At 41.9% G+C, this 13,034-nt stretch overlaps 1 protein-coding gene across 3 annotated transcripts in view; it reads left to right on the plus strand.

Annotated features, from left to right (window-relative positions):
- MAP3K5 (mitogen-activated protein kinase kinase kinase 5) overlaps positions 1-13,034 on the plus strand; it is a 418,652-nt gene that overhangs the window by 402,780 nt on the left and 2,838 nt on the right. For all 3 annotated transcript variants that reach the window (XM_033937504.1, XM_033937503.1, XM_033937502.1), the window contains 2 exons: positions 9,677-9,789; positions 11,315-11,391. In XM_033937504.1, coding sequence (XP_033793395.1) covers positions 9,677-9,789; positions 11,315-11,391 — 190 coding nt within the window. The remainder of the gene's footprint in view (positions 1-9,676; positions 9,790-11,314; positions 11,392-13,034) is intronic.

The raw sequence follows: 13,034 nt of genomic DNA on the forward strand, positions 1-13,034 counted from the left end.
TTTGTTCAATATTCTCCTCTGACGCAACCGGAAACAGGAAGTTGTAAGAGAGGAGAAGATTGATCAACTCGAGCAACCGCGCAAGCGCGGCATTTTGAACGCGTGCGGCTGGGCGAAAAAGAAAGCCGGCATACTCTACATCAGTGTTTTTCAACCTTTTTACACCTGTGAACCGGCAGAAATAAAAGAATTATTTTGTGGACCGGCAAACTACTAGGACTAAAATTTTAAAAGCCTGTTTCCGCCCCATCTCCGCAAGCTCGGTCACCTCAGTAACTATAGAAAAATAGACAAAATGTAGTGCAAAATATAGACAGCAGATATAACTTCTCAAAACTGACACATTTTGATCACTAAATTGAAAATAAAATCATTTTTCCTACCTTTGCTGTCTGGTGATTGATTTCATGAGTCTCTGGTTGTGTTTCCTTCTGTCTGTATCCTTTCTTGCATTTCTTTCTTTCTGCACTCAGGCCCAAGAATTGTCCCTTTCTATTCCCTCCCTCTTTCCTTCCTATGTCCTTAGTGCCCCCGGTGCCTCCTTCCCATGTCTTTAGTGCCCCCAGTGACTCCTTCCCATGTCCTTAGTGCCCCTTCCTGTCTTTAGTGCCCCCAGTGCCTCCTTCCCATGTCTTTAGTGCCCCAGTGTCTCCTTCCCCATGTCCTTAGTGCCTCCTTCCAATCTTTAGTGCCCCAGTGCCTCTTCCCCATGTCTTTAGTGCCCCCAGTGCCTCCTTCCCATGTCCTTTGTGCCCCTTCCTGTCTTTAGTGCCCCAGTGCCTCCTTCCCATGTCTTTAGTGCCCCCAGTGCCTCCTTCCCATGTCCTTAGTGCCCCTTTCTGTCTTTAGTGCCCCCAGTGCCTCCTTCCCATGTCTTTAGTGCCCCTAGTGCCTCCTTCCTATGTCCCTCTCACTGCCTTCCACACTTTGTCCCACCCCCACCCCCGAATCCTGCCTGCCTACCTTTCTCCCTCCCTAGCCAAAGCCAGCCTGCTGCCTCCCTGCCGCCCAAAAAAAAAAAAAAAAGCCTCCTTCCTTTTCCCCTGCTCTTATCGCCATGCTCATGCTGCAGCTACTAAAGCCGACAGGAAGTCTTTCCGACTCAATTCTAAAGTCAGAGAGGATGTTCTGGGCCAGCCAGGCAGCGATTGGCTGGCCCAGGACGTCCTCTCCGACATCAGAATTGACGTCGGAAAGTCTTCCTGTCGGCTTTAGTAGCTGCAGCATGAGCATGGCGGTAAGAGCAGGGGAAAAGGAAGGAGGCTTTTTTTTTTGCGCGTACCGGCAGAAATTCAACCAGCGGTAGGGAGGGAGGGAGGGAGATGGCGGGGACCACGCGATCCTTGATTGCCTCACTGCGGGGACAAGTCCATTCACCGCTCCACGGGGTGGTGAATGGCCTTGTCCCCGTCCCGCAGAGGCCACTATTTTTTCTCTAATTCAAAACTCATTTCTGGATTTCAAACATGCTGACTTTAGTAAAATGAGGGAGGAAAGAGCTAGTAGGATAGGAGGATATGAGAAGCTGAAAAATCAGTGGCCCAAGCTGAAAGGAGCAATAAAAGCAAATCGTAATCTATTAACTGTATATTATGTATGTTTAACCTGTAACCCGTTCTGAGCTCTTTAGGGAAAATGGGATAGAAAACAAATTAAATAAATAAATAAAAATGGAAAGTAAACAAAAGCAGGGGAACAGGAAACCTATATACTGTTCATCAAACAAATATTTGAATTAAAAAAGGCAAAACAGTGGCATTTATGAAGTACAGAAGAACATAGAAACAAATACTGCATAAAAACATGAAGAAAGAAATATAGCGGGGAAAAAGCATAGGCAGAAGAAAAATGGCTAGAAATGTAAAGAGACCTTTTTTTCAGGTATATTGGGAAAAGGAAGGCTAGAAATGAAATTGTGAAACTTAAAGCCTACGAGAACCAATATGTGGAGAGTGATTAGGAAAACTAAACAAATATTTTCTTCAGAAAAACCTGGAGAAGGACCTCTGTTTGCCGACACAGATATATATGGGAGTGGAGTAGATAATACACCATTCATAGAAGAAACTGTTAATGAACTGGGAAAAATCTGAAAGTGGACAAAGCCATGGGGCTTGATGAGATTCAACCGAGGATATTGGAAGAGCTCAGAAATTCTGGTTGTTCCTCTTAAAGATTTGTATAATAGATCCTTGGAAATGGGGAAGTTAAATGGGATTCGAGAAGAATGGATATGATTCCTGTCCACAAAAATGATGAAAAAGAAGTAGAAAACTATAGACCAATAAGCCTCATTTCTGTGGTAAGAAAAATTATGGATTTAAAACATGGTTTTCTTGTCAAACTAATATTTCTTTGACTGGGTGACTTGAGAACTGGCTTAAGGGCATGTGCTTAGATGTAGCCTATCTGGACTTCAGCAAAGCCTTTGACATGATTCCTTATAAGAGGCTTGTGAACAAACTGGTGAACTGGATTAGAAATTGGTTGACTGGCAGATGTCAGAGGATGGTGGTGAATAAAGTTGAGTAGCAGAGGGCTCCCAAGGGTCAGTACTGGGGCTGATTTTATTCAACATATTTGTGAGTAACATTGTAAAAAGGTTAGAAGGAAAAGTTTTGCCTTTTTGTGGAGGCGTAGCCTAATGGTGCAGCATCCTGAGAACCTGGAGAACTGGGTTTGATTCCCACTACAACATGATAGTGCAGTATGCTAAGAACCTGGAGAACTGGGTCCGATTCCCACTACAACATGATAGTGCAGTAGTCTGGAGCCTGGAGAACCGAGTTTGATTCCCACTTCAGCTCCTTGTGACCCTGAGCAAGTCACTTTACCCTCCATTGCCTCAGGTACATAACTTAGATTGTAAGTCCACTAGGGACAGTAAAAGCATCTGCATATAGTATATGTAAACTGCTTTGATTATACCCAGACACCTTTTTGCAGATGACATGAAGACTTGCAGCAGAGTGGACACTCTGGAGGGAGTAGACAACATGACAAGTGATCTAAAAAGATTAGAAGATTGGTCTAATGTTTGGCGGTTAAAACTTAATACAAAAAGCGCAGAATGATGCACATGGGGTTAGAAACTGAATAGTTGTATTTGCTAGGAAGCGAATAGTTAATAAGCACAGGCTGGGTGAGGGACCTTTGGGTGATAGTTTTGAAGGTTCTTAAGAGAGCAAAACAATGTGACAAGGCAGTGGTTGTAGCTAGAAGGATACTAGGCTGCATAGAGAGAGACATATTCAGAAGAAAGGAGGTGTTAATGCCTTCATACAAGTCATTGGTAAGACCCCGTTGGTATTTAAAGCATTAAAAGAGCAGTAGCATATAATACAGTATGAACTGTTCACCCCTTCTGGGAGGGTTTTTGATGTTTGAAGTGCTTCTGCTCTGTATTCACATAAGATTAAGAACCGTGATTGGGAAAAGAACATAAGAATTGCCGCTGCTGGGTCAGACCAGTGGTCCATCATGCCCAGCAGTCCGCTCCAGCAGCGGCCCTTAGGTCAAAGACCAGTGCCCTAACTGAATCTAGCCTTGCCTGCGTACGTTCTGGTTCAGCAGGAACTTGTCTAACTTTGTCTTAAATCCCTGGAGGGTGTTTTCCCCTATAAGAGCATTCTAGATTTCTACCACTCTCTGGGTGAAGAAGAACTTCCTTACTTTTGTACAGAATCTATCCCCTTTTAACTTTAGAGAGTGCCCTCTCTACCTTGGAGAGGGTGAACAACCTGTCTTTATCTACTAAGTCTATTCCCTTCATTATCTTGAATGTTTCAATCATGTCCCCTCTCAGTCTCCTCTTTTCAAGGGAGAAGAGACCCAGTTTCTCTAATCTCTCACTGTACGGCACCTCCTCCAGCCCCTGAACCATTTTAGTCGCTCTTGTCTAGACCCTTTCGAGTAGTACTATGTCCTTCTTCATGTACGGCGACCAGTGCTGGACGCAGTATTCCAGGTGGGGGTGTACCATGGCCCAGTACAGCAGCATGATAACCTTCTCCGATCTGTTTGTGATCCCCTTCTTAATCATTCCTAGCATTCTGTTCGCCCTTTTCGCCGCCACTGCGCATTGCGTGGACGGCTTCATTGACTTGTCTACCAGTACTCCCAAGTCTATTTCCTAGAGGGTCTCTCCAAGTACTGCACCAGACATCCTGTATTTGTGTATAAGATTTTTGTTACCAACATGCATCACCTTACACTTATCCACGTTAAACCTCATTTGCCATGTCGCGGCCCATTTCTCAAGCATGTTTATGTCACGTTGCAGGTCTTGGCAATCCTTCTGTGTCTTCACTACTCTGAATAACTTTGTATCGTCTGCAAATTTAATCACTTAGCTCGTTGTACCAATTTCCAGGTCGTTTATAAATATGTTGAAGAGCATGGGTCCAAGCACCGAACCCTGCGGCACTCCACTTTTCCAGTCCGAGTATTGTCCATTTACCCCCACTCTCTGTTTCCTATCCACCAACCAGTTTTTAATCCACGTGAGTATTTCACCCTTGATTCCATGGCTCGCAATTTTTCGAACTAGTTCATGCGGGACCTTGTCGAATACCTTCTGAAAATCCAGATATATAATGTCGACTGGGTCACCCTTGTCTATATGCCTGTTTACTCCCTCGAAGAAGTGCAGTAAGTTCATCAAGCAAGATCTTCCTTTGCTGCTGGCTGGTTCTCATCAGATTGTGTTCATCAAGGTGATCAATGATGTGGTCCTTTATCAGCGCCTCTACCATCTTTCCCGGTACTGAGGTCACTCACTTGTCTGTAGTTTCCCGGATCTCCCCTCGAACTTTTCTTGAAGATCGGCGTAACATTCGCCACTTTCCAGTCTTCCAGAATCCTTCCTGATTTGATCGACAGATTGGTTATTAGTTGGAGTAGTTCATCTATAACTCCTTTCAGTTCCTTGATTACCCTCGGATGGATGCCGTCTGGTCCCGGGGATTTATCGCTTTTAAGCCTATCAATCTGCCTACATACCTCTTCTAGACTGACCGTCAACCCTGTCAGTTTCCCGTCTTCGTTTCCTGAGTATAGCCTGTCGGCTTCCGGTATGTTGTGTATATCCACTTTGGTAAATACAGACGCAAAAAATTGCGCTTGAGAATGGAGTGGATTCTGCACTGTTTACGCAAGAAAGTATTTATGAGCAACTTGAAAAATTGAAGGTGAACAAAGCCATGGGGACCAGATGGCATCCAACCCAGGATATTGAGGGCGCTCAGAGAGGTTCTGGTGGTGATTTGTTCGGTAACTCCTTAACAGACGAGAGGTTTCACAAGATTGGAAAAGAGCGATCACAAAGATGAAGCAGAAAACTACAGGCCAGTAAGCCTTACTTCAGTTGTTGGAAAAATAATGGAAGTGTTGCTGAAGGAAAGGATAGTGAATTTCCTAGAATCCAATGGGTTACAAGATCCAAGACAACATGGATTTACTAAAGGTAAATCGTGTCAAACAAACCTGATTGAATTTTTGGCTGGGTGATCAGAGAATTGGATCGAGGTTGTGTGCTAGATGCAATTTACTTAGATTTCAGCAAAGCCTTTGACACGGTTCCTCGTGGGAGGCTCTTGAATAAACTTGATGGGCAGAATTTAGGACCCAAAGTGGTGAACTGGTTTAGAAACTGGTTGATGGACAGAAGCTAGAGAGTGGTGAATAATGGAATTCACTTGGAGGAAGGAAAGGTGAGTAGTGGAGTGCCACAAGGATCAGTGTTGGGTCTGATTCTGTTCAATATATTTATTAGCGACATTGCTGAAGGGTTTAGCATCAAAATCCCTCCTTGAGGGCCGTAATCCAGTCGGGTTTTCAGGATTTCCCCAATGAATATGAATGAGATCTATCTGCATGCACTGCTTTCATTGTATGCTAATAGATCTCATGCATATTCACTGGGGAAATCCTGAAAACTCAACTGGATTGCAGCCCTCGAGGACCGACTTTGACACCTGTGTAAGGTTTGCTTTTTTGCAGATGATACCAAGATTTGTAACAGAGTGGACACCCTGGAGGGAATGGAAAACATGAAAAAGAATTTGAAGAAGTTAGAAGAATGGTCTAATGTCTGGCAACTAAAATTCAATGTGAAGAAATGCAGAGTAATGCATTTGGGGATTCATAATTGGAAGGAATCGTGTATGCTGGGAGCTGAGAGGCTGATATACATGGATGGGGAGAGGGACCTTGGGATAAATAGTGTCTGAGGATCTGAAGGCAACAAAATAGTGCAACAAAGCTGTGGCTGTAGCCAGAAGGATGCTGGGCTGTATAGAAAGAGGTATAACCAGCAGAAGAAAAGAGGTGTTCTTGTTCTGGAACCCCTGGTATGTTTCTTGGCCCTGAGCAACCGTCGCAGAAGCTCTCATTGCATAGCATTTGAATGAGAGACTACACATTTATTCATATACATCATTTGACATCATTTCAAAGACTCTTAAGACTCCTGAAGCAGGCCTGTTTGGCTGAAACCTGTACATGTCGAGTCATTGAGTTATTGGATGAATAAAGTTATTTGGACCATCAGATGAGTTAAGACATTCTGTTGTATGGACATCATTCTGATTTAGACAATTCCACCCTATACTTTGGGGAACGCATAGAGAAACAGAGTCGTCCATTCCAGAAGGAAAGCATCTGCCTTGAGGCGGTGAGGAGAGTATATCCTGGAGCAAAACTGAGGCAGGTTGTTGTTGTGGGGAGATGCAAAGCGATCTATCTGAGGATTTCCCTACTGAGCAAAAATGTGATGGAGAGGCGAGGAATTGAGTGTCCGTGAGGCTGCAGAAGATGACTCAATTTGTCCGCCAGACAGTTTTTCTCTCCTTGAATGTAGACAGCTTTCAGGAAGGTTTTGTGAAAGATTGCCCAATTCCAAACCTGCAGAGCTTCCTGGCAAAGAGGGAGAGATCGAGTTTGTTGACATAATACATGGCAACTTGGTTGTCTGTTCGAATAAGGACTACCCAGTCGTGAAGAAGATGCTGAAAAGCTTTGATCGCTGAATTCTAACAGATTGATGTGAAACTGATGATCCGTGCTGGACCAAAGGCCTTGAGTATAGAGACCATCGAGATGAGCCCCCCCCCCCCCAAGTGTAGGTCAAGGCATCTCTCATGAGGACCTTCTGATGAGGGGGTGTTTGAAACAGTAAACCTCTGGAGAGATTGGAAGAGAGCATCTACCAGCGGAGAGACTGTCTCAATGAAGGAGTCACTTTGATGTGTTGAGAGAGTGGGTCGCAAGCCTGCGCCTACTGGGATGCCAGGGTCCATTGAGGAATTCTGAGGTGAAGTCTGGCAAAAGGAGTCACGTGAATGGTAGACGCCATGTGACCTAGTAGAACCATCATATGTCTTGCTGAAATTGTTGGCAGTGCAGACACTTTGTGACTAAGATGAAGGAGAACATCCTGACATTGCTGAGGAAGGAATACTCTGAGTTGGATAGTGTCCAGGACAGCTCCGATGAACTGCAATGTTTGAGAGGCTGTAGCTGGGACTTGGGGAAGTTGACTTCGAACTCCAAATTTTGAAGGACCCAAATAGTCCGTTGGGTCACTACAATAACCCCCTGAGATGATGAAGCTTTAATGAGCCAGTCGTCCAGATACAGGAACACCTGTAGACCATGGCTCCGCAGAGCTGCTGCTACCATCACCAGGCACTTGGTGAACACTCTTGGTGAGGAAGCCAGCTCTGTATTGGAAATGCAGATTTCCCATCCGAAATCTGAGGAACTGTCGAGAGGTTGGATGAATGGGAATGAGTGTAAGCATCTTTGAAATCTAATAATAATAATAATAATAACTTTATTCTTATATACCGCCACAATCTTGCGACTTCTAGGCGGTTTACAATAAAGAAAAACTGTACAGACAGCGAATTACAGAGTATATCATTGAACATCTAGTGATAGTAACAAGGAGAGTTACAGGGTCTGTGTATTACACGGTTTCACAATGAGTAGCATTATACAATCGACGGTATTCAGAGCATAAGTAGGAGAAGAGAAAGGAGATTGCGCTTTGAGTTACAAAGGTGCAAGACTGCAAAGGTGAAAAAGATAACATAAGATATTGATGAGAAGTAAGTTATATCCTCTTCTAGATCATTCTGATCTAGAAGAGGATATAAGGATGCCAGAGACAACATGCAGAATTTTTCTTTGACTAAAAATTTGTTGATGGCACAGATCACCTGTCTTCTTCGGAACCAGGAAGTAACAGGAGTAAAAACCCCTTCTCTGCTGTTCCAAGGGAACTTCCTCGATGGCACGGAGATGAAGCAGAGCTTGAGCTTGCTGAAGAAGAAGGGCGGTCTGGGAAGGATACTCTCTTGGAGGAAGTTCCGGTGGAATCTGAGTGAAATGAAGAGAGTATCCTTCCCTGATGATTGACAGCACCCAGAGGTCTGATGTAATAGTCTCCCATCGATAATAAAAATGATGGAGATGACTTCTTATGGGAATAGGAGAGGACAGAGGCAGAACAATGGAGGTTATGCTTTGTACTAGACGGTCAAAAAGGTTGAGAGGCCTTAGGAGAAGCAGGATCCTGAGGTTTCTGCTACCTCTGTTGTTGCTGTGGTTGTTTCTTAGGAGGCGCTCTGGTATAAGGAGCTGCCCTCTGTGGGAAACGCCGCTGGTAAGATGGTAGAGGCCTGAAGCCCTTAGAGGTGGAAGGCTTAGACTTGGGACGGATGATGGAAGCAAATGACTTCTTATGTTAAGACAACTTCCTAGTGGCCTCCTCGATGGAGTCATCAAACAGGTCATTGCCTTGGCAAGGAATGTTGGCAAGGCGATCCTGAAGATTAGGGTCCATATCAACAGTGCGAAGCCAGGCAAGCCGGCGCATGGCCACTGAGAAGGCAGTAACCCTTGAGGAAAGCTCAAATGCATCATAGGAATATTGAAGGAGATGCATGCGGAGTTGATTCAGAGTGGTAATGGTATTCTGAAAACCTGCAAGACGGTGTTGAGGAACATACTTGAAATATGCAGGCAGTGTGTCAACCAAATGCTTGAAATAAGAAATTAAGATAAAATTGTAATTCAAAACCCTAGTTTCCATCAGAGAATTCTAATACAAACGGCGACCAAACTTGTCCATGGTCCTGCCCTCTCTTCCAGGAGAGATAGTGGCATAAACCTTGGAAGGGTTGTTCCTTTTCAGAGAGGACTCCATGAGAAGGGATTGATGGAATAATTGAGATTTCTCGAAGCCCTTGCAGTGGACCATTCTGTAATGGGATTCCAGCTTGCTTGGTACAGCAGGAATAGAATAAGGTGTTTCAAGGTTCCTCTTGAAGGTTTGAGAAATAAGGCTCCGTGGATGATGTCACCCACATGTTGAGAATAGGCTGCCTGCTTGTCCTGGGATAAAGGTCTTTATCTGCTGTCATTTATTATGTTAATATGTTTATAATAAGGCTTTCTGGTTTCCTATTGAAGTGAATTTCCATACAAAGAGTGTTGCTGCTTATTTGTGAGCTGACAATTTTTGGATGTTCTAGGTTTACACAGCTCATTTCTAGTATATGATTGTGCTAAAAATTGCTTCTCTTTTTAGCTTTTGTGATACTTGGTCTAGTGGCTTATTTATAAAGATAATAATTCTTATCTAACCCCCCCCCCCCACTATTTTTCTTAGATATTTGTGGAGTTTCTGTTGGCCATCTCAGACCTGCTGGATCAAGTACTGATGATCCTGAGCTTATTGACTGGCTCAGAGAGCATAACGCTGATGAAGATACCATAACCAGGGTACAAAATTATATTTTCTTGATGTTTGCTCATTTTCTGATTTTTTTTAAGCAGTTAATTTTGATGCGAATTCAGGCTACTTAGTTATGCTTGACATTTAGAAAAGGAAAAGGCAAATATTGGATCCCTTTTGCTAAAGGGCATTGAGCCCTAAATCACACTTAACACGTTAAGAAACACTTTCTGCAAAATGCATGTTTGCAGCAATTCCCCCTTTTCCACACACTAGCATGTGGTGATTATTTTTTTTCTAGTATTTTTGGGAGGGGATATTTCATAAGTAGGGAATGGAAGTGTTTTCTAGCTAGCACATAATGCTAAGTGTTTTCTAGCTAACTGGATAATGAGGACTTAACACATCTCTAAATACTGCAGTTAATTTTTTCCAAGTCTAGTAAACTATTGGAAAAATTGGCAAGGGACCTGTATAACAGCAATTTTTTTTTTAAAGTCCTAAATACCATTGTGTTAAATCTGGACTTATCATGTGGGAAACTCCCATGTTAAAACATATGAAGCCCTGATTTTTATGTATGTTAGTAAAAGGATCCCATTATCTTAATGTGTAGGACTTTAGCTTATACTCGTATAGTGCAAATCTAAGGATCCAAGAGGTGGTGTTATTGGTTCTCCTAAACTTTACAACATAATTTGTGACAATATGGTTTCAAAACACAAATTAAACCCTCCTTTTACAAAACCATGCAAAAAGTTTTTAGCTCCGGCCGGCGTGCTGAATGCTCTGCGCTGCTCTGACGATCATAGAGTTCCTACAAGCGTCGGAGCAATACAGAGCTTTTAGCATGCTGGCCAGTGCTAAAAACCTCTTGCACAGTTTTGTAAAAGGGGGAGGGGTAAATTATATATTTAAAAGGAAACCTAAGAATGAACCATAAAAAAATAATAGTACTAAAAAAATGAAAGATTTCAAGGTTTTAGCTAATACTGCTTGTTGTCTATTTTTGTTTGACGTAATAGTTTCCACCTGATTTCAGCGCAATTGGTACTAGCTTCTACTGGGCTACGGTGCACTGAGCCTTCAAACATGACTTATGTATTTTGTATAACCCTCCCAACTCATTTAGCTTAATCATTAGAATAACCAGGAGCTATGTACTTGGGCTTTTTCCAGCCATGGACTCAAAGTCCAGCCACTTGGTGTTTGCCATTGAGTAATAACTAGGACACCTTCTCAAGGCCTGTGAACTCTGTTTCCATAGCATGCTCAGAAATTATGGACCTGGGAACAGAATACATGATTTGGGAATTAAATCTAGGTCCTCTATGGTGTGTCACCTGAATATTGTAGTGATGTTCAAATGGTATTTATGGAAATTCCTTAGGATTTCACCACTCAATGCCTGGTGGAAACCTTCTATTTCACAAAAATGGATTTGACAAAAGTGTGTTTTCAGATTTTTGCTGTATTATCCATCGTAAATGGAATCTGAAGTAGTGAGTATTGGCAATGAAAATTTATTTTACTGTAAATGCTAGGAACTAATAGCAGTTCATTTCTTTTAAGTTTTTGGCTGAAGAGTATAGACTAATGGATGTTCTTTGCCATGTAACGCGAGACGACTTGAAATCTCTGAGGCTAAGGTAACTTTTCCAATACTTATTTTTAGCATAAAGAAGTGATTAAAGAATAGCTATATATTTAATGAATCAAATATATGCACTATATATTCTTTAAAGGTGACTAGATCATTCAAACTCACAATAAAGCCAGAATTAATTACTCCAGCTTGACTAGTTAGTACCTTTATCCAGTCTTATCAGGCTCTCAGCGCCACCACTCAGAACTCAAACTTCTCATAGTTCCAAGATTTATGTGCCAGCTCGTCACTGGGTCTGTTATTTTCTTATCTCTAATCAAGAGCTTAATAGTTTACTCTATTTCTTTTTACTCTATTTAATCATGTTCAATGAAGTTGATACTTAGCTTTGCTAGAGATGTCGATGCCGTTGGATATGTCAAAAGCCAACATGTTTCGCATGAACTGCTTTATCAAGGCTCCACCCTTATCACAGCCGACAACCCTTGAATCATATTACATACATGTCATTGAAATTACTTTCTCTAAATGTGAAAGGGTTCAACAACCCAATCAAATGGAAAAAGATGCTAACATATGTCCCCCGTAAATCTCCAGATATAATTCTATTTCAGCAAATACACTTAACAGCCTCAGAAAATCTCAAGCTAAAAACTAATTGGACCGGAGAAGTTTTTTTACTCTCAGGCTGATAATAAGAAAAATGGTACAGCTATTCTGGTTAGAAACAGTCCTGATATAAAAATTTTAGATCAGAAAAATGACACAGAAGGACGATGGAATATGATAAAGTTACAGATAAGAGATATCACTATATCTGTAATAAATGTTTATGCACCGAATATTGATGATCCACTATTTTTTGATAACCGCACGTCAGTAGCTGTTGCTGAAGCTTCCCAGGCATATATCATTGCAGGCGACTTTAATTTAGTCCTGGAACCCTCAGTTGATAAACGGTCTAGTGTACCTTACAAAATAACAAAAGCATGGCACAGCTTACATAATATATCACAATTACACTTGGTGGACACCTGGAGATTCCTTCATAATACTGAATCTCAATTTTCTTTTTATTCCCCACCTCATAATTCGTATTCTAGACTGGATTATTTTCTCTTAAGTATGAGTCTCTCAAATAACATTTTATCTGCTCTGATCAATGAGATTTCAATCTCTGATCACGCAGCAATAGAATTACATTTAGAAGGTATAATGTCACGGTCCAAACCTAATTCTTGGAGATGTAATAATAGATGATCCCAGTTTGTACTTCACATAGGTGCTGCGTTAAAAGAATATTTTGAACTTAATAATCCCGTATACACAAGCTGGACCACTTTATGGGATGCCTGCAAAGCCTACATTAGAGGATTAATAATAGCATATCAGGCTAGTAAAAACAAACAAACTAGGAAAATTTTAGCGGAACAAGAGGATAAAATCAAAAAACTTGAAATATTACATCAAATACAACCTGAAAACATGCAGACTCTGAAGGACCTTAGAGAACTGAGGCTAGCATATAATCTGAAATTAAGCACACAGGCAGGTAATACACTGTTTATGCAAACAGCGTGCTACCATAGTAATAACAACAGAAGTGGACACATTGAAACTTCAAGAAGAAAAATCTCATATATACGCTATTCTTGATGAAAATGGTAGCATAAGAACGGAACTCAT

This window comes from Geotrypetes seraphini, chromosome 3, assembly GCF_902459505.1.
Source record: "Geotrypetes seraphini chromosome 3, aGeoSer1.1, whole genome shotgun sequence".
Taxonomy (NCBI): Eukaryota; Metazoa; Chordata; class Amphibia; order Gymnophiona; family Dermophiidae; genus Geotrypetes; species Geotrypetes seraphini.